General features: G+C 47.9%; 11 protein-coding genes across 11 annotated transcripts; 9 read left to right on the top strand and 2 right to left on the bottom strand.

Annotated features, from left to right (window-relative positions):
• Window positions 1-792: 792 nt before the first annotated feature.
• Window positions 793-2,779, top strand: BU24DRAFT_441082 (MFS transporter; the record flags this gene model as incomplete). Its single annotated transcript, XM_033530411.1, has 7 exons — window positions 793-1,195; window positions 1,250-1,308; window positions 1,362-1,640; window positions 1,691-1,829; window positions 1,887-2,177; window positions 2,250-2,599; window positions 2,708-2,779. 7 exons carry the CDS (start codon window positions 793-795, stop codon window positions 2,777-2,779), a joined length of 1,593 nt encoding a protein of 530 aa, XP_033383591.1.
• A 597-nt stretch (window positions 2,780-3,376) lies between these two features.
• BU24DRAFT_450004 (uncharacterized protein) lies at window positions 3,377-4,625 on the top strand (the record flags this gene model as incomplete). Its single annotated transcript, XM_033530993.1, has 4 exons — window positions 3,377-3,883; window positions 3,935-4,092; window positions 4,150-4,541; window positions 4,594-4,625. Exons 1-4 carry the CDS (start codon window positions 3,464-3,466, stop codon window positions 4,623-4,625), a joined length of 1,002 nt encoding a protein of 333 aa, XP_033383590.1. The 5' UTR covers window positions 3,377-3,463.
• Window positions 4,626-4,900: 275 nt separating this feature from the next.
• Window positions 4,901-7,005, top strand: BU24DRAFT_441080 (Zn-dependent exopeptidase; the record flags this gene model as incomplete). Its single annotated transcript, XM_033530410.1, has 2 exons — window positions 4,901-4,919; window positions 5,562-7,005. The coding sequence occupies 2 exons, from the start codon at window positions 4,901-4,903 to the stop codon at window positions 6,965-6,967; spliced, it is 1,425 nt and encodes a 474-aa protein (XP_033383589.1). The 3' UTR covers window positions 6,968-7,005.
• A 796-nt stretch (window positions 7,006-7,801) lies between these two features.
• On the top strand, window positions 7,802-8,555 carry BU24DRAFT_480048 (iron reductase domain protein; the record flags this gene model as incomplete). The annotated part of the gene is made up of 3 exons (XM_033533103.1): window positions 7,802-7,847; window positions 7,899-8,169; window positions 8,219-8,555. 3 exons carry the CDS (start codon window positions 7,802-7,804, stop codon window positions 8,553-8,555), a joined length of 654 nt encoding a protein of 217 aa, XP_033383588.1.
• Window positions 8,556-9,091: 536 nt separating this feature from the next.
• BU24DRAFT_480046 (Cloroperoxidase) lies at window positions 9,092-10,016 on the top strand (the record flags this gene model as incomplete). The annotated part of the gene is made up of 2 exons (XM_033533102.1): window positions 9,092-9,620; window positions 9,713-10,016. Exons 1-2 carry the CDS (start codon window positions 9,151-9,153, stop codon window positions 10,014-10,016), a joined length of 774 nt encoding a protein of 257 aa, XP_033383587.1. The 5' UTR covers window positions 9,092-9,150.
• A 63-nt stretch (window positions 10,017-10,079) lies between these two features.
• BU24DRAFT_369172 (uncharacterized protein) lies at window positions 10,080-11,634 on the bottom strand. Its single transcript, XM_033524392.1, has 2 exons — window positions 11,331-11,634; window positions 10,080-11,278 (listed from the first exon to the last, which is right to left on the bottom strand). The coding sequence occupies exons 1-2, from the start codon at window positions 11,610-11,612 to the stop codon at window positions 10,256-10,258; spliced, it is 1,305 nt and encodes a 434-aa protein (XP_033383586.1). The 5' UTR covers window positions 11,613-11,634; the 3' UTR covers window positions 10,080-10,255.
• Window positions 11,635-12,103: 469 nt separating this feature from the next.
• Window positions 12,104-13,313, top strand: BU24DRAFT_421555 (indole-diterpene biosynthesis protein-like protein PaxU). Its single transcript, XM_033527755.1, has one exon. It carries the CDS (start codon window positions 12,292-12,294, stop codon window positions 13,132-13,134), a length of 843 nt encoding a protein of 280 aa, XP_033383585.1. The 5' UTR covers window positions 12,104-12,291; the 3' UTR covers window positions 13,135-13,313.
• On the bottom strand, window positions 13,162-13,844 carry BU24DRAFT_461501 (uncharacterized protein; the record flags this gene model as incomplete). The annotated part of the gene is made up of 2 exons (XM_033531892.1): window positions 13,162-13,317; window positions 13,380-13,844. 2 exons carry the CDS (start codon window positions 13,842-13,844, stop codon window positions 13,162-13,164), a joined length of 621 nt encoding a protein of 206 aa, XP_033383584.1.
• Window positions 13,845-14,548: 704 nt separating this feature from the next.
• On the top strand, window positions 14,549-15,723 carry BU24DRAFT_449999 (DUF55-domain-containing protein). The gene is made up of 2 exons (XM_033530992.1): window positions 14,549-14,949; window positions 15,006-15,723. The coding sequence occupies exons 1-2, from the start codon at window positions 14,777-14,779 to the stop codon at window positions 15,661-15,663; spliced, it is 831 nt and encodes a 276-aa protein (XP_033383583.1). The 5' UTR covers window positions 14,549-14,776; the 3' UTR covers window positions 15,664-15,723.
• A 398-nt stretch (window positions 15,724-16,121) lies between these two features.
• Window positions 16,122-18,284, top strand: BU24DRAFT_449998 (putative lipase). The gene is made up of 3 exons (XM_033530991.1): window positions 16,122-16,684; window positions 16,740-16,895; window positions 16,994-18,284. The coding sequence occupies exons 1-3, from the start codon at window positions 16,165-16,167 to the stop codon at window positions 18,061-18,063; spliced, it is 1,746 nt and encodes a 581-aa protein (XP_033383582.1). The 5' UTR covers window positions 16,122-16,164; the 3' UTR covers window positions 18,064-18,284.
• An 815-nt stretch (window positions 18,285-19,099) lies between these two features.
• Window positions 19,100-19,650, top strand: BU24DRAFT_421550 (uncharacterized protein). The gene has a single exon (XM_033527754.1). It carries the CDS (start codon window positions 19,211-19,213, stop codon window positions 19,586-19,588), a length of 378 nt encoding a protein of 125 aa, XP_033383581.1. The 5' UTR covers window positions 19,100-19,210; the 3' UTR covers window positions 19,589-19,650.
• The last annotated feature ends 257 nt before the right edge of the window (window positions 19,651-19,907 follow it).

Raw genomic sequence — 19,907 nt, 5'->3', positions numbered from 1 at the left:
AATAGGTCTCATGAAGGCTATCTCCTGCAGCTATATTTGCCGAACATTGGCTATCCTGTAAAAGATGCCGTGAATCAGTGCTGACCATGGGGTACTTTCCCCCAAACCCCAGGTTTTCACCACACGCCCCACACCGCCTTGAGGATTTCACGACGAAACAGTATTAGATCCTCGCATTATTCAGGGCACGTTGGCCGTCTTGTTGTCTGGGCCAAATCCTCCAGGGCGGAAAAAGCCAATCGAGGGCAAGCTGGACAAGCATACGCCCACATTTCTTTGGCAGCGCGGCAAGGGTTCAAGATGTGGGGTGCGGGGGATGGCCCTTGGCTTCAAGTCACTTTCCCGGCTTGGGGTTGACTTCAAGCATCCTTCTGGCACCCTCAACTCCAATCATCATGATTTGATTTCAGAACTAATGACTATACGGACCTTTAGTAGTAGAAAGTAGGCATCGTCAGATCAAAATTAGTACATACATATTAACTGCCGTAGCAGTGGCTTCAAACCAAAGACATTCGGTAATGCATGCATCAGGTACTATAGTGCTGGAAACGGGGATAAGGATGACAATCTTCAATAGACCCACGAAGTTGCTCTTGGAATTTGGAGTCCCAGCCAATCCTTACCCTAACCCCGCGCTGCACGACACCGTTGTTGACCACGGCATGTATCATACTGCACTTCAATATGCAATCGTTCCATTGCCTTGGGAGCGTATAAGTATTTCGACAGAGCGCTCTTTGTACGATACCCGAATCAATCATCACCCCTCCTACTGAACGATCTACCAAAATGGCTGGGGGAGCAGTGATTTCGGCCAACCCGCTCAAGCTCGATTTACGGAGCCATCTGAAATGTCTGCTAATGTGCTTTGTTGCTACAATCTCCACTTTCCAATATGGTCTTGACTATGCCGTTATTGGAGGCTTCCTCAGCATGCCTGGCTTCCTCAAAGTGTACGGCTATTACGACGAGAAGCGCGGCACCTGGAATATCGACCCAACCGTACAACAATTGATTTCATCCCTCATGGTCATCGGAACTTTCTTCTCTTCGCTGATGGTGGGACCATTCAGTCAGAGGTTTGGCAGGAGGATGGGCTTATGGTGCGCGACTATTGTCAATTTTGTGGCTACGGGAATCATGTTGGGAACAACCAGTAAAGCCGCGCTGTACTTCGCGCGATTTCTACTTGGTAGGCAATGTTCAAAATAGTTATTGGGATATTCGGAGACGCTGACATAGCAAGGCATTTCCGTCGGATGGTTCCTTACCTTCTCACAGGTTTATGTCCACGAAGTGGCTCCGGTAAGCTATCAACCAGGCCCCTTAAAACATCCCATTCTCATCAAATGATACAGGCCCATCTTCGTGGTATCGCTTTCGCAGTGTACCAGACCCAGCTGTCAACCGGGTCAGTCGTAGGTGCCGTACTCGACTATGCTACGCACAAATTACCCGACAGAAGAGCCTATCAGATTCCACTCGCAGTCATGTATGCAGCACCGGCTATACAATTTATCTGTCTGTTCTGGCTACCTGAAACCCCTCGATGGTTGATGGTTCAGAAGAAGGAGGAAGAGGCCGAAGCTGCACTCCGGAGGCTGCGAAATGCGAATATTGATGAGAGCGAGTTCCAGGTAAGATCTTTCTGAAGTGATTTGTTCTGAACTCTGATAAGTATCAATAGGCCGAGTACAACGAGATCCGCGAGGGAACATTGAGGCAGATGGAAGGCAGTAAAGCAGTCTGGGCGGATATCTGGAAGGGAACGCATCGTCGTCGCACCCTCCTTGCTATCGCTGTGATTTGTTTCCACGCAGGGACTGGTAAGCTTAAGATTCTATTAACTTAGTTGACTTACAGCTAATCAATCTCGTTCCAAGGTTCCTCCTGGGTCGTGTATTACACAACGTACTACTTGGAAAAGGCCAAGGTCAGCGATCCGTTCGCTTACTCGATTCTGACAACTTGCTGTGGTATTCTTGGGGTGCTTTTTAGCTTCTTCTACGTCCGAAAGATTGATAGACGCGATATCATGCTTTATGGACTGTTAGGTTGTGGACTATTCCAGCTGATGCCAGCTGTTGCCTGGACGTGTGCGCCAAACTCACAGGCTGCTGCAAATGCCGTCGTTGCATCCGTCGCACTCTTCAAATTCGCCTACACGACCTTAGGTAAGTTGAGAAACTGACAGAGTTTACAGCTCGTCCGTTCAAACCTATAAGCTGACCATTCGCGCTTTTCAGGTCCGTACGCATGGCTCATCGGAGGCGAATACCCCAACAACCAACAGCGCGGCTATGTCTTTGGCATCGCATCTGCTTTGAATTTCCTCCTAACCTGGCTCGGCACTTTCACGGCACCGTTCTTCATCAATCCTGCAGCACTGGGTTGGAACGCACAGTACGGATACATATGGTTCGGATCAAACATCATCATGGTCGTTTTCACCTTCTTCTTCCTTCCGGAAACACGAGACCGCACGCTCGAAGAGATCCATGAGATGTTCGAAGCAAAACTGCCGGCTAGGAAGTTCAAAGGCTATGTCTGCGTTGGCGTTGAGTCGATGGCAGCCAAGGCTACTGGGAAAGAGGGGGTGCTAGACGAGGGAGTGGAGCATATTGAGAAGTCAGGTGTGCGCAGGACATCGAAAGAGACAGATGGATCTACTCATGTGTAGACTACATAATGATGTCGATGGTAGGACGCGCTTCTAGCTGATGCGGCCCATGATCGGTTGCAGAATTGGGCAATAGGTCTTCCTCGCTCTACCTGACGATACCGTTTAATGCCTTTTCAGGAGAACCTGTAGAGGAAGGACTTATGAGATTGTTCTTAGCTCTCTGAATAGACAGATCTCTATCCGGTCCAGTATTCGCCCCAGATTTTTGTCATTGGAGGTGGCGAGAAGATAATGAATTACCAAATAATGAAACAGATACAAGGACGTACCATGTCGTTATACAATACTTTTCTCTCGTAGCTGGGCATGTTAACGTGCCATTGCTTCTTTCACTCCTCTGATTTGACTGAATTTCGTCATTTGATGATATCCGAATGATGACCAAACCTTGGAGATCCAGAAATGCCGGTTAGGCTCTGCAGCGGAGGCAATCTGCCGAAGGGAACGATATATTTGAGGATTCCCAGCCAATGCTTGCACTGCTACCACGATATTGTCAACACCCAATCCTGGTATCACTACGTGAGCTGATTCGCTTACCACCTGGTGTATTTCATTTCTTGTTAATTTCGAACTCCTCAAATCTACACCCATCAAAATATAATGGTAGCGAACGCATGCATCGGATGCAAGAGTGGAGTAGAATTGCCGAAATACTGACAAGAAATAATGATCTTAAAGGATGAATGTCATACAGATACGCATCGTGTGCCGCTCTCTCGCAATTAACATCCGCTTCACATACCTTTCTATCTTCGTCTCTGGTGCAGCGACAACATGAAGTCGATTTCCACGGCTCTCGCACTCATCGCCTCTGTTGAGGCAGGCCTTCGCTTCCCATGCTCGACTCTCACATTCCAGCGTCTGGATCCTGTTGTTGAGCCAGGCAATACTCCTTCCGCCCATGTCCATCACATCGTTGGTGGAAATGCCTTCAATGCATCCATGAGCGGCGATGTGGGCAACCAGGCTTCTTGCACAACATGTCAGATGTCAGAGGACTTCTCTAACTACTGGACCGCTGTACTGTACTTCAAGCACCCCACGAATGGCTCTTACCATCGCGTTCCAGTACTCCCAGTCCAGCCTCTCCTTGGTGGATCGAACGGTGCTCAAGGCGGAATTACTGTCTACTACACACAGTTCGATCTCAGCAGAGACAACATTAAGCAGCAACCAATCAAGAGCTTCCAGCCGGTAAGTAATTCTAATATTCAATGATATCACCAAATACTAATACTCTTTTAGGGTTTCCGCATGACTGTTGGTAGCCCAACTGCAACCTCAAAACAGCATGTCGGCTTGACCTATCAGTGCCTCACAGGTAACAGTCGAGGTCGAGAGACAGCTGATTTCCCAGATAAGCCATGCACTGGCGGCATTTTCACCACACATCACTTCCCCGCGTAAGTACATCACCAATCTCCAACCCAACACCTCATACAAGTACTGACCTGGTCCAGATGCTGGGATGGTAAGAACCTTGACAGCCCGGACCATCAATCCCATATGTTCTTCACCAAGAGGACTGATGGCTTCACGAATGCTCCTGCATGCCCATCATCTCACCCCGTGAGAGTTCCCCAAGTCACCTACGAGACGACATGGGACACGTCCAAGTTCAACAGCATGTGGACGTCAGGCGCACCCAACCCATTTGTCTGGAGCTTTGAAGGCGGCAAGGGTTTCGGTACTCATGCTGACTACATGTTCGGATGGAAGGGCGACTCTTTGCAGAGGGCTATGGATAAGTCAGAATGCTTCTATGACGGCTGCGGCTCCATTACGAAGCAGGCCATGGCTACTGCTAACAAGTGCACCGTGCCGGACAGGATTAATGAGGAGACTGTCGGGTGTAAGTTCAGGTCATTATTGCATTAATGTGTATGGGCACTGACAACAAATAGGGCTTTCGGTTCTTCCCGGGCAATCGAAATAGATCTAGGTCGACATGAGCTTGTGGGACTTTTTGCTTTTGGACTGCTTCATCTCATGAACTCCAAGGCTGTCGTCGCATGTGTCGTTCGCTTGCCGATAATTATATTGGGAATGAGTCTGGATGCCGTCATATTCGGTCCGAGCAGGACTTGTTGTCGGAAACGGTTCCCTTTCCAGGTTATTGCTTTCGTGCTAAGTATGATGTGCTCGCTATCCAGAGACTTACCATACTGTCGTTAACCTGTCTTTAATATACACTGTTCATGGATGTGCGACATGACCCTGTGCTTCTTATGTATATATATACGCTTATGGGGCCAATTATATATACGGTTGCGCAGTTTGTATGGTATGTAGTGAGAACAATGCACTGTGCGACAAAGTGGCAGTGCCTTTCCCAAGTGTTCCATACATTCCCAGGATTGTGTTTGAGGCTACAGGTGGTGTCTTATCGGCGCAACCCGCGAATACACAACCCTCTACGGACAAAGCCCATGCATAGTAAATTAAATAATTGTACCTCCGTTCATGCACGTGAGGGGATCTACGGGGGAAACAATTGAGGCTTGTCCTTACTTGGCATCTGAGTTGATCCTTATCTGAAGCCCTTGCTTTCGGCGATCCACTAAGGGCAGGTGAATCAGATTGACGAATCGGAGAGAAGATCCAAACAAGAAGGCGTAATTCTCAGCAGGAAGCCGGGCGCGAATCATCACATCAGCCATTAAATTCCATTCATGCTATGAGCCACAGCAAGGAAAACAATTCGACAGGTGTTTAATTGATACCGAACATGGGGTAGCGACGGTAGCGACCGCAGCAGTACCATGGTAGCATTTAATTCTGGCATCGCCCACTGTTTGCAATGAATCTGGCAGACAATCTTTTCATTGTCCATCCATCACCATGCTTTCCCTTCTGCTTACTCTTCTTGCAGTTCAGAGTGCCTCTGCCTCTGACAACCTCGTGTCTGTCCATTTCAAGGCACCTACAGCGGCCCATTTTCGAGACCTTGTGCGCAATGCCAGTTACGATTTCGGATGTCGGGCTGCTGCTCACCCAACGGACGATGGCCACTTTAAGCTTCACGCATTACTCACCGAGGAGCAGATCGCACATGTGAGCAAGGAATATGAAACGATCGCTGACATCTCGATACACCGGGAGATCGTCAAGCGAGCAGCTGGCGCCCCCATCGGCACTGGGGATCGCTTCAAGGCTGGCACTGTGGCTCCTGTTGGCCTCGGTACACAAACGTCAGGATCTACGATCAGCAGCATCATGAATGTCGGCGAGATTGATTCGGCCCTCAAGGCTCTCGCTAGCGTCTATGGCGTCGGAACTGTCACTTTGCCTTTCAAGACGTTCAACGGCGCAACACAGACGGCTGGATTTGTTGGTGCCGGATCAGACAAGTCTAAATACCACCTGTACCTCAGCGCCGGCATGCATGCCCGCGAACGTGGGGGCCCCGACAACCTTCTTTACTGGATTTCCGACTTGCTAGCAGCGAACAAGTCAGGCGGCGGCTTGACTTATGGCAAAAAGACATACACCAATGCACAAGTCAAAAGCGTCTTGGCCGCTGGAATCGTCTTCTTCCCCTTGGTAAACCCCGACGGTGTCACATATGACCAATCCTCCGGATCCCTCTGGCGCAAAAACAGAAACACCAAGTCCGGCTCAAGCGGAAGCTCAATTGGTGTCGACATCAATCGCAATTTCGATTTCCTCTGGAATTTCAAGAAATATTTCGATCCATCTGAAGCCCCCGCATCTACTTCGCCAAGCTCAGAGACCTTTGCTGGAACTGCAGCTGCCTCGGAACCGGAAACCAAGAACCATGTCTCGCTATATGATTCTTTCCCCAAGATCCGATGGTTCATGGACATCCACTCTGCTGCTGGTGACATCCTTTACAGCTGGGGTGATGACAACGACCAGACCACGACTACTACCATGAACTTCCTTAACTCTGCCTACGACGGAAAGCGTGGTGTCGTCGGCGACTCGGTCTACAAAGAGTACATCCCATCTACAGATCTCGCCAACATCCAAAATGTAGCAGCCAAAACTGTCGCCGCAATGAAAGCTGTCGGCTCACGTTCATATTCCTCGATCCAAGCTGTCGGCCTGTACCCAACCTCAGGGGCTAGCGACGATTATGCTTTCAGTAGGTTCTGGGCGAAGAGTGGAGCAAACAAGGTCTACGGATACACGATGGAGTTTGGTTATTCGACCAACTTCTACCCAACCCTCACTGAGTTCAACCAGAACATCTTGGACACGAACGCAGGCTTCATGGACTGGGCTTTGGCCGCGATAAGCGTTGGCCTTGAATAATTATGTAGCGGATACCGTTTTCTAATGTTGCATGCATGAATCTAACGTATGTTTCTGATATGTTAACACTATGTTCTTGGTCGCTGAAGTGAACGTGAGATGAGATGAATTCTGCTTATAGCAGATGAGATGTTAATGATATAACCACTTCAAATACAGAGGTTTGCCCTACAGATAGTTGGTAAGAAGAATTTTCTATCTACTACAGCAACCAAGGTACAAAGAATCATTGGAAATCTAATTAGACATGAGCAGGACGCTGCTGACACTCAACATACATTACCATGATTGTGAGTCTTTGGACAGATTGAGATACCATCTTATCCTTGCTAGTTGTTAATACCATTCGCACAGGAATACAAGAGATTTCAATAGATCTCATGGGCAGGGCTTATTACATCACGCAGCAGTAATGTGCGGAAAGACTTCTCATTCCACATCAGAATCAATCATATGTTGCACTTGTCACAGCCAGCCATAGAACAGACACCATGTTTCTGAAGTGTCTTTCGAGTCAATATTAATAAATGGTACCTTGGCCAAAACATCGAAGAATCTTGTCGACGTTGTTCTGTTGACCGACAGCGACGTAGCGCGCAACTGTTAAGAGTTTCACGGTTCAATTAGCCGCGATATAAGGTATTCCTATATTGCTACTTGGCACACAATCTGAATCCTCGCAACCCGTCCCAATTAGCATTTATCATATTTACTATGACGACTACCAAGGTAAATGTAGTAAATTACTATATAAGAGCTACCGTTCGACCAGTCATACAATGTTGATTATGCTACTAGGCCTCTCTTTGCATACTGTCCGAACCCAAGGTCACCATGAGAACCAACGCACTGTTGACCAGTGTGGCTATATGGACTTCTGGTAAGAATATGACCTATATAATACCTTGTGTACTTGCTAACGAATGAAAAGCACTCGCTCAACAAGAGACAGTTCGGTACCAAGACCCCGAAACAGGAATCACATTTGCGTCCATTACGCACGCAAACGGCGCATCCTACAGAGTTGCATTGCCCATTAACTCTACTAGTTCTGACGCAGTTCTTCAGATTGTAGCACCAAAGGAATTTCAATGGTGCGGTCTGGCTTGGGGTGGCCACATGACTAACAATCCGCTGTCTGTGTCCTGGACCACAGGTGCTACCAGTGGGCAGAAAGCAATCGTGAGCAATCGCATGGCATAGTGAGTCATTTCCATCAAATCGGGAAAAGCTGATGCCTAATTACATAAGTTCCTACTATGCTGTGCCTCAGCAATACGACGGGGCAGAGCATACCTATCTCAAAGGGACTACGTCGAATGACACGCACTGGCAGGTCACTGCCCGATGCCAGGGATGCACTCGATGGAGTAGTGCTGATGGCGACATTGACATTACGACAGTGAGCGAGACAGTCTTTGCCTACGCTTGCTCCAGCTATGCTCCGGACACGCCGAATAGCAATACAAGCCAGTTCAACATTCACGAGCAATTTGGTATCTGGAATCATAATCTGGACCTAGGGAGGAGCGAGAGTTTCGGTGACTGGATACGAAACAATCCTTACGAGGCTTCTGTTGAAGTATAGTAATTGACCCGGCACACCTGGGATGCACGAGAGAAGAAGGCAGCACCAGAACGTGATAGAACGGATTTTTGAGTCCAAAACTAAATCAATACGCTCCTCCATTTCTAAGTGAAAGATATTATTTGTCATTCTGTAGAATAGAACAGGCTGTGAATGCATTGCTGATAAATGCTGCGACACTCTGTGGAAATGATTTAAAAGCTGCATGCGGTACCTGCATTTTGCTCATAATCATAGAAGTATGATCAGGAATCGTCTCGGGTTGTGAATTCTGGGTAACGATCTCGCATGGTCTGTACTTCAAGCGGTATAGTGCTAGCCTTTGTTTCAACCAGTAAATGGTAGTTGTGCTTACAGGCTTTGTAACAATCAGCTGTCTCGATGCGCAGTCACCGCAAAATGCTTACGGGTGACTGGCATTGTATGTAATTGCGGTATCACACCTCGCTCCAGAGCTCTGCATCACTGAGCAATGCAATACCATAATATAATATTAGCAAGACCACTAGTATAAAGTGATGAGAGCTCCCTTACTACATACTTACTTCGAATAATTACTACTGCCTTCATATTCATCAAGTCTCAGATAATCAACATGACTCTTTGCATTCTTGCACCAATCCTTTTACTTTTTGTGCTGGGAAGTCTTTGCAATGACATTGAATTTCACAATTTCCATCCACCCTATGCTGGTGATCTCAGATCGCCATGTCCAGCCTTGAACGCCCTTGCAAATCACCATATCATTCCGCACGACGGTCGTAACCTTACTGTACCAATGCTTGTCAAAGCATTCAACCAATCGATGAACATTAGCGATGAATTTACGAACTTTGTGGCGACTGCGGCCCTGCCTCTTGCACCTGACGGTGGGAAGAGTGGGACATTCAGTCTCCAAGATATTCAGGTTCACGGTGGCATGGAACACGACGGCTCGTTGTCTCGCAAAGACTTTGCGCTAGGCGGGGATGCCAACTCCTTCTCCCCTTCCGTGTTCCAAGAGTTCCTTAGCTTCTTCCATGGGAAAGAAGATATCGGTGTAGCGGATGCTGCGAGAGCAAGATGGTGAGTTTGTTCACTTGTTTCCCCACCAAGTCCAGTGATCAACTTCTTCATTACATATGTCAGAAAGATCGAGACTAACAAACTCAACACAGGGGCCGCATCGAATCCTCACGCCACACCAATCCAAACTTCACTTACACTGAAGGCGACCAAGCCAATAGTTATATCCAATCGGCCATTTACCTACAAGCTCTGAGGAATGATACATCGGGGGAAGTTCCAGTAGAATGGTTGAAGATCTGGTTTGAGGAGGAGCGATTGCCCTACAATGAAGGTTGGCGCCCAACGAAGAACCCCGTAAGTAGTTTGTCATTGCTTTTGGATGTGCTTAAACTTGCTCTCTACACGCCTGAGAAACTAGAGGAAGCATGTGAAGAAGGAAAGGGAACTCTGTAACGCAAATGATACAACACTTTCCTGTAATTACGGCGCGATTTATTGAAGGCGATTTATTGCTAAGATATAGATGAATCAATACACATGGTTCGTGGATATACAAATTACATACTCTTGAGAGAATATGAAAAGTGCTTCATTTAGGATTCGGGATACACTATTTCATATCATCGACAACATCTTATTCCATTATAGCATGCAAGAGCTCATAATTCTCTCCCACCTGCCTAGTCGACCACTTATTCAATAGTAGAAGCATACCTTTTGCGCTTCTGAATATCACCGAAGGGTGACTCACCAGTCCCTCTGCCCTCCCAAGCCGCCACTGTTTCCGTCATCTCCTCGATGCCCTTGCCCTCCTGTGGAGATGGTCCAATGGTCTTGAGATCATAACCCCTAGGCCTATATCTATCCCCCTTGCTACCCGGCTTCCTAGCGCCAAAAGTCCTTAAAAGCAGGGAACCCGGACTCCAAATTGACCAAAAGCTAGGCTGAATGTACCAAGGTTGGAAGCCGCCGTGGCTGAAGTTGTACAAACCATCTGTGTTCAGACCGGAAGATACGGGTTGATAAGCACAGGATGCCGGGCGAGGTAGACTGAGATGTCGGAGGGCGAGTTTGCGCGCGTTGGTGATGGCAGTGACTAGTGCTGATAGTAGAGGCCCTGCTGCCTCGATACAAAGGCTTTCTCGCATGGTGTCGTCTAGATCGAGGCCGACGAGTTGTCTTAGGAGCGATGTTACGGCTTTTCCCAATTTCTTTCCGGCGGAATCCACGTATACTCGAACATACTGGTCTCCGGTAGCTGTTGGTCTGGCCACTTCCTTTTCATACAGTTTAGTCCACTCGATCAACTCGGTGACGAAATGCAATCCGTCCTGCCATCCTGACTCAGAGCTTCTCAACGGCGTGAATGGGATCTCCAAGTCTTCACCGAGGTTGTAGTGGAAGACACCGACAGCGCACTTCTCAACGGGGCTGAGTTGTCTCCACTCTCCACTGTCTATAACGTGGAGGATTTCAAGTGCACCATCGCCAAGTGTATGTAAGAGATCTTTGTCGAGGATCTTTCCGGCCTTGCGATACCGTGCGTGCAGGTAGTTCATCCGAGCGACGGCATCCATGTAGCGCTGGGAGTTCCGTGGCTGTGTTTGTGATTCTCGTAGGAGAATCTCCGTGTCTACTGCCCGCTTTCCTGCGTTTCTGACATTGTTCTGCCCCGTGACGGCGAAGAGTTTCGACATTGTGGGTATACCACCAGCCTTGTACAGTGAGTAATTAGTGTGACACATCGAGTCATGGAAGGATGAGTACCTTGAGGAGTGCTACACTTCGTGCTTTGTTCATTGAGTATGGGAATTCGAAAGATTGAAGTTGCGTCATGATGTCAGAAGCCTCTTGTGTAGTCATGCTCGACATTGGCCTCTTCCCTTCTGTGAATGGAGAGGCGATCGAGTTGGCACGTCGGTATCTCAGACATCGAACAAGGATGAGGTACAAAGCAGTGATGCCAATTAGGATGCATGCTTTTGGATCAAGGAAAAATTGCTGTGCTACTATCTTCGGTGTTGGTAACGGGAGGGTGCTGGGAGGCATATTGAGAAGCGGTTGAGTGTATAAGAACGGATGTAGATTTAAGTATTGAGAAATGTCGACCCCTTTATATGCTAGAAGATACCACTACTGTTCCCTATAAAGCAGATAGATCTGCAGATATTTCTAGCAAAAGATTTTGTTCCAACCGTATGGATCCATCTACCATGCGTTCGCTTTGTCCCTTGATGTCCAATCAGAAAATACGCATAGCGTTCGATCACGAGCTGAAAACGGCACGAAGCAAATGGTACGAATCTCGGTCAGATGGCAATTACTGAAGTCTTTCGGAGATAGTGCGTTTTTGGTCCGCTATGAGGAAAATAAGCTGTGTGGTTTTGGAGTACAACACATATCTGCACTGGTCGAGTTCGGATGAGCAACGCTGGCCAATCGTATCTCGGCCGAGGTCCACGATTGCCAAGCGAAAGCATGCATTTACGGGTAGGCTTGCGAGCAAAGGCGTTTACGCCTTCTTGGGAGCTTACAAGCATTATCAGACGTGTTAAACACTCGTACTTCGATACTTATAACATCGCTGGACAGCTCCGGCGTGGCCCTGGAGTAACCCGAGTTTGCTGCCTTTTGTGATCTACGCGTTCTTCGAACTCAAGATTCTTTCCCCCTTCGGCTGCAGATCTCCCGAAAACGTGTCATTTCAAAGACCATTCCAAAGGCTACCATGGCACGACCTGGAGCCGAACTGGCGACTACGGTCGCCAAACCGCTGTCGGATTTTCAGAAAATTGGATACAACACCTATATCTGGACACCATCGACATATGATCCAGCCCGAGGACCGCTGATTCTACTCTTTTCTTGGAATGCTGGCGCTGCCAAACACATTGCCAAATATACTTTTTCTTATCAGAAACTGTTCCCCTCCTCGCGGATATTGCTCATTCGATGTTACACACCGGATATGTTCAAGTCCGAAGCGACGTATCGTGATCGTCTCACTCCAGCAATGGATACTGTGAAAGAGCATATCACCAATGGCGGCCACGTCCTCACGCATAGTTTTAGTAATGGCGGAGGCAATCAACTTGTTGAATTCTCGAAGGCGTGGGTGAAGAGGGAGTCCACTGTGTTGCCTATGCGGGCACTTGTGCTGGACTCATCGCCGGGTAAAGGAGGATGGATCCGAAGCCATGCTGCCATTGTTGCCTCGATGCCTAAGGGGTTTTTCTGGCAATTGTTCGGTGGTGCGATAACCCATCTGATGCTGGCTATGATCTTTGTGTTCAATGTTGTGACGATGAGAGAGAACAAGATGATCGTCATGTGCAGGGAAATGAATGATCCTCGCTACTTCGATCTTCGCACACCGAGGGTATACATTTATAGCAAAGCCGACCTGATGGTTGCCCACGATGAGGTCGAGGAGCACGCCAGCGATAGCGCTGCCAAAGGATGGGTTGTTACGAAGGTGCGATTTGAGTCGAGCGCGCATGCTGGGCACGTCAGAGAGGACGAGCAAAAGTATTGGAACGCGATAAGAGGGGCCTACGACAAGCAATCGTAGGAAAATGCGATGAATTCAGGGTTCTTTCTATAAACGCGCAGCGACTAGACTTAAATAGATGTTCCACATGAGGCCGCAACAGCTGAGGAAGATCATGCGGCGCTCAACGGGGCAGTATGTGGTGCTAAAGAAGTTGGCAACCGGCCAGACTTTGTACGAATCAAAGATGATGGGAAACATTTCCTATGCAATGATATATTAGCGAATTGTTCCTCCACATGATTAGCATTGCGGCTATGCCTTACTGTTCGTAGATCGGTCCCAATGCGCGACCATGTCTTGCCCTTCATGATCCCCATCAAGATAAGGAACATGGTTGTATTCAGTAGCGCTCCCATTGTTATACAATCCGTGAACCATTTTCGGAAAATGTTCCACCAATTCCTGACCCTAGCTTCCTCTTCCTGAACTTTTGGGCCTCCATCTTCCCGCAGGAAGATCTCCTTCTCCTCATCGTCGAGGCTTGAGACGTCCTTCTTCTGCACCTTGACTATCTTCCATCCAGGAAACCATCGCTCGAGGCTATTCTGCCAGTGGTAGTTGACCGGCGCGGTCAGGAAGACCATGAAGGCGAATTGGAAGAAGAGGACACGATCGAAGACGAAAGGCACGCCGGTGCGCCAGGCTTTCAGACGTTGCGCGATAATGTTGGAACAGCAATCGATGCCCAGTGCCATTAGGCACGTTGTGACGATCGGGGGGAGCTTCATCGTTGAAGATTTGATGTTCGGGTACTTTGAAGGGTCAAATCCGGTGTTCGTCGTCTTCGTTGTCTTTGTGGCCGTCGTGGAGTTGGAGTGGGTTATTGGTGTTGGTGTTGGTCGTTAACTAATAAGTGCAAGGGAGAGGCGGACAGACAGTTAGGGTCGTTGAGTGTCTGACAGCCCACTTTAAAACGGACACAAGAACGCCAACGTAAGCCCAACATCTTTCAGCACGTCCTAGCAATTTCTGCTATACGTACGAATCCTCTGTTTATGTTTAATGTCGGAAAGAAACGTCAAAATTTCTGATAGTATAAATGTCCACGCAATTTTCCCGAAGCTATGACCATCTCAAACAGCCATCAATGTCCCAAGTATCATCTTTACCCTTAGGGAGATGAAGATAATTGGTCGCACAATACAATTTATTATACGCGGTGGAACGCTTTACTTCGTTTCATTGGTCGACGCAAACAAATGTTCCAATAATGTATACGGCAATACGTCCATATATCTATCCACCTAAACTGTGTTCGCAATGACAAGTTTTGTAGGCGTGCTGCGTATGTGCTTGTCTACGTAGTTATTTTTAGGAGCTTTCGGGGTATTTGGGCTCTGGTGGGGGGGGGGGGCGTGGGAGAGGCCATAGGCCAGGGTCACAATCAAGGGAGATGGCCCACAGATAGTTGATCACCGAGTCAATTGATATTGGCAAATCCCTTGCTTGATTCCAGCTAGTTATTCACGATCCCAATATCTCCCTCATTACAATATTAATGAAGATTCGAAACTCTTCTTCAGTCTCAACTTGCGCTACTGATAAGTAGTAGCGATAAGTACCCCAGACTTGGCGGCGCCACACGACCCATCGGCCACTATAGTCAGGGCTTAAGCTATCACTCCTTACAGTCGACCTTAGTCGTTCAACATAAGCAACAATGCCAGTGACACGCAGATCTGCCCGTAATGCGACCAATGGAACCAACGTTTCGGCTCAGAAAAGGGAGGTTCTAGCTAAGGAGAAGTCGACGACCACAACCGCGAAGGCGACGCGTACAAAACGCGTACGCGACGAGGAAGAGACGCCTCCAAGTGGAAACGTGACAAATGAGTGAGTGCAACCGTCTCTATCATCAGTCACCATTTGTTTGCTGATCTCAGTGATAGTTCGTCAACTTCAGTACAATCAAGTAAAGATCCAACAGCTACTGGGCCATCAGCGTCCAAGCGAGCCAAAGGGTCAAAGGCCGCTACAGCTGCGTCGGGCACTGCGAACTTGCAATCCAACCGCGATGAGAACGGAAACCAAGAGGTGTTTTGGTTGTTGAAGGCCGAGCCGCTGCCTCGCTACGAGAACGGCGTTAACGTAGCCTTTTCAATCGATGATTTGAAGAATTGTACGGAGCCCGAGCCATGGAGTGGAGTCAGAAATCCACAAGCGAGAAACAACATGCAAGCAATGAGAAAAAATGATCTCGGCTTCTTCTACCACAGCAACGCCAAACCATCTGGTGTGGTGGGTATTCTCAGAGTTGTCGAGGAAGCAAAAGTCGATGAGTCCGCATTCGACCCAAAAGACCCATATTATGATGCGAAAAGCAACCGAGATAACCCAAAATGGTACTGTGTTGGGGTGGAATTTGTCAAGAAATTCGACGATGTGGTGGACTTGCATAAGATTAAAAGCCACGCCACATCCGGAGGTGCTCTCGAAAAGATGCAATTGGTGACGAACTCAAGACTCAGTGTGTCACGGGTAAGCAAGACGGAATGGGATTTCATCATGGACATGGCAGAAGGAAAAGGCGACAAAGAAACGAGTTGATATTAACTATTTGGATCAATAAGCAAAACCATGCTGCTAGTCAAACAGAATCATGAATCAAACAACCGCCCTCCTTCTCTGTTCAAGTTTCTGATCTTATTATTGGATGAGGTCTTGTATGTGCGCCCGCGATGTTTATTTGTTACATGCGGTGAAGATGAGGCAGCATTGCAGCGAACCTTTGAACGGCACTTAGACTTCTTTCCAGCATTATTGTATGCAATGTTGCTGACAGGGCGACGGCTCCCTGTCAACTACTATCATAATAATTGCCCGTTTATTGGTCGTGTCGAGTACCGAGTATTCACCTGCCTCATTCGTCTCCCAGATAGGATAATCTTTCGTGATCATTTTATATCAATCACCTGCTATTCTTAATTGGGCTAGCCATGTTGACTTCACTTGCGTCACTATCTACCACCTTGACGTCTCCGTCATCGGCTTTGATTTCACTCAACCTCTATTTGCGCCTTTGAATACAACCTCCGTACTTCTGCGGTCATGAAGCAGCAAATCGCCCTCGTTGCTGCTTTTTTGCTCGGCTCATTTGCAGATCAAAATAGCAACAACATCGCTGCTGTCGATCATTCCGGGGACATCAAGTATCTAGGTATCGAGAGAAATGGTGTTGAAGTCTTTCTGAATATACCCTATGGACAAGATACCGGTGGGGAGAATCGCTTCAAGCCTCCACGCCCGTTTGTGCCCGAGCCAGGTTCAATATTCAACGCCACTGCTGCAGGACCAGCGTGTCCCCAAAGCTTAGGACAATGGTTCCCGCCCGTGACCTTGAACAACATCACCGAAATATCGGAGAACTGCTTGAGCCTCAATATTGCTAGGCCCAAACCGAGTGACCGAAATGGTTGCAAACCATTGCCTGTAATGGTCTGGATTCACGGTGGCAGCTTTTGGGTGGGAAGTAACACGGAGCCTACGCACCAGCCAGATGGCCTCATTTTGCAGTCAGTGCAGGCTAAGAACCCCGTGATACATGTAGCCATCAACTACCGACTTGGATGTGAGTGTGCTTAAGTCTAGAAGTAACTTGTATCTCGTGTACTGACATATTTCAGTCTTCGGTTTCGCGAAATCAGATGCTCTACAAGATGAGGGTAGCACGAATGCTGGTCTTCGCGACCAAAGACTTGCCATTGAATGGGTCAGAGAGAATATAGCTCATTTTGGAGGAGACCCAGAGAATATTACAATTTTCGGACAGTCATCTGGCGGTGAGTATGATCTATTTATTTGAAACCTATTGGTTGAAAGATCAATCGCCATTCATTGCCTTGAGGTAATAAACAGCAGTCTGATCGAAAGTGCACAGGACTCGCCGTTGGAATGCAGCTTCTTGCGTATGGTGGTACAAAGCCTCTACCTTTTCGACGTGGTATCTGCCAGTCCCAAGCCCTCGAACCAGGAATTACCGGAAATTTCACCAGTGATGCGATGGCCAATCTGGTGGAATACATAGGCTGCGGGAACAAGTCGACTGTCAATTCTGCATTAACCATATCTTGTCTCCGTGGTCTAGACACCCAGACGCTCTTCAATGCCTCCTTTGATACATACGTTGGCGACATCGCACACAACATCGGTGACGTATGGCTTCCCACGGTCGACGGCGATTTCATTCCAGACACACCCAGTAAATTGATCAAAGAAGGCCGATTTGGACAAACATATTCCGGCGAAAATGTAACGTACATGTTCGGTTGGGCAGATGGCGATGTTAACTTCTACACCGACTATGCCATTGCCACGGCAAATGATACAGAGAACTTCATTAGCACTTACATATCGAATGTTCCAGAGGAAGATCTGAGTACCCTTTATGACCTGTATCCTGTCTCAGAGTTCGAACCTCCCACAGGTACAAATCTTACGGCAGAGTTCTATCGTTCGGCACGCATCTTTCGAGACATTCTCATGGTTTGCGAGCCACTGTTCCTTGCCGAGCACTTTGTAAAGTTCGGAGGCGAGGCGTATATGTATGATTTCAACCAAACTGTGCTGGAGTCCGTCGTCGAGGCCACATACAACATCTCGAAGATAGGCGTCATTCACACTTCAGAGTTTGCGTACATCTATGGCAATCTTTCTCACTACGAGGGCGCCGTCACCACCGAGTCCGATGAGTTGCTCCTCCAACGTGCGAGTCGTTCGTGGAGTGGCTTCGCAAATGGAGACCCTTCCGAAGGATTTGGAGCATTACAAGGCTGGCAGCAGGCTTTCGACACAGAGGGAAATGTGAACATTTTCGTTGTTGGTGGAGAGAATGAAGGCCTCACCTCCATCGATGGGCCGAAAAGTACAGATGCTATGAAAGCCCAGAAGCTAAGAGAACGGTGTGGACTGATAAACAGTGATGATTGGATCAAGTGGCTACAATACTAAGAGCGATAATTATTGAAGCTGCATCTTTTTGAAGTGTCTTTGGCCCAGCATAAAGAGACGGAGAACATGTCATAAAGCGATGGGGGTTATTCTAGCCTAAGCATTATACAAGCCAGGAAAGATATTATCAACTCAACCAGCGAATTGGTATGTGGCGGTGGAAAGTATTGATATCACTCTAATCATCTTGCATATTATTTAACTGTTTGCGTTTGATGTTCTGTAGTGTAGTGATGATTCTCATAAGCTGGGTCAATTGAGAACACATGTTTGCACGCTCCCTGCATAACTCGGCTATCGGCAACAACCAACAGTCGCCCCGGGCATCACTGTAAACCCAGGTCTCGGGTTTCTGACTACCAAGTCGGGACAACACTATGATTTCCTTAAAACGTTTCTATCCTAGTTTGGTCTACTACAGGTGTTCACGAACTAATCGTTCCCCGGCTGGAACCGCTCACACACCATGCCGTTCGCCCAGCTTGGGTACATCAGTGATTCGGCTGTGGGCGAAGGCAACTTGTACTAGACCGAGCATACGGACACAAACAGGGTTTCATGGCAATTTGCAAGACCGGCCATGTATTCCAATGTCATTGCAGGCCTAGTACAGTCACCAAGTGCCGAATACTCGCCTTCGCACTCGTTGGTAGTAGCCCAAAGTAAGTGAAGCGAAACTACTTTTTTGGTCCGACGATAGTGTGATTGGTGAAGTAAAATCAGATCAGCAAAGTTGCATAACGCGCTGGAATTGCAACATTGTTTTCTCGAAACCGGAAGTGGAGTTGTGGTCAGAAATGAGTGTTTACAATTCCGAGAGTGTATTGACCTTTAGCAGTACTGTAGGGACCAGAGTGCGTACTGGACAAACATACTTCGCGAATCCTTGTCCGGCCATGAAGTTTCAGACTGTTCGACGTCCAGGGCGAACAGAATTCTCAAGAATGGCGTTGACTGGCGTTGAATATTTGTATTCCGTGGTGGAAAACATAAATACTTCACATCTCCTCTCTCTAACTCATCATAACAGATCCACCATCACCAAGCAACAAAGCATCAACACTACAATCAAGATATCTACTCATCTATATCATCTTCAATTTTAACCACTCCAATCAATCCAACAACCACCATTCTAATATTAAAAATGCCTTTCACCATCGCTGCCTTCGTTACTCGCAAGCCTGAGATCAGCCCTGCTGACTTCGAGGCCGCCTACGAGTCCACCCACATCCCCGCCCTCAAGGAGGCCGTTGGCGATGCCTACCCCCAGACCGTCGCCCGCTACTACGTCAGGCGCGCCAAATCCGACCCCCAGGGCCTCACTCCTCTCTCCTTCACCGGCTCTGAGGAGACCTTCGGATACGATCTCGTGTCCCACCTCACTTTCGCGGACGAGCCTGCTGCCCTCGAGTTCCAGAAGAAGTACGCCGAGGCCAAGGAGTCGCTTGCAGCCAACGTCGCTGGGTTCGCGCAGTTGGAGAACTTCAGGGTCATTGCTTTCAAGGATGCTATCACCAACTAAGTTGGAGGAGGAAGAGTGATGGGTTGGGTCTATTACGACGGGACTTTATAAGTACATACTTGGAAGACTAGAATGCTCGGTACATTCGATTAATACATCATTTACCTAAACCGAATCGACCCATATTTGATGCACGGTGTGATGATAGTGCTTCAAGTACTGCAAGTAATCTTGTCGTTCTTGAATTTAAAGGAAATACCCAATGAGGCTTTATTACAAATGTATATATGAGTTGTCATCTACTCAGCAAGGAATATGTAGGTTGCCAGCAACATCGTCAACCACAGCACGGATGGACAGGGAACATGATACAGTTCAT

The sequence above is a fragment of the Aaosphaeria arxii genome (assembly GCF_010015735.1).
Source record: "Aaosphaeria arxii CBS 175.79 unplaced genomic scaffold BU24scaffold_4, whole genome shotgun sequence".
Lineage (NCBI taxonomy): Eukaryota > Fungi > Ascomycota > Dothideomycetes > Pleosporales > Aaosphaeria > Aaosphaeria arxii.
This window is presented reverse-complemented; position numbering and strand designations above follow the sequence as displayed.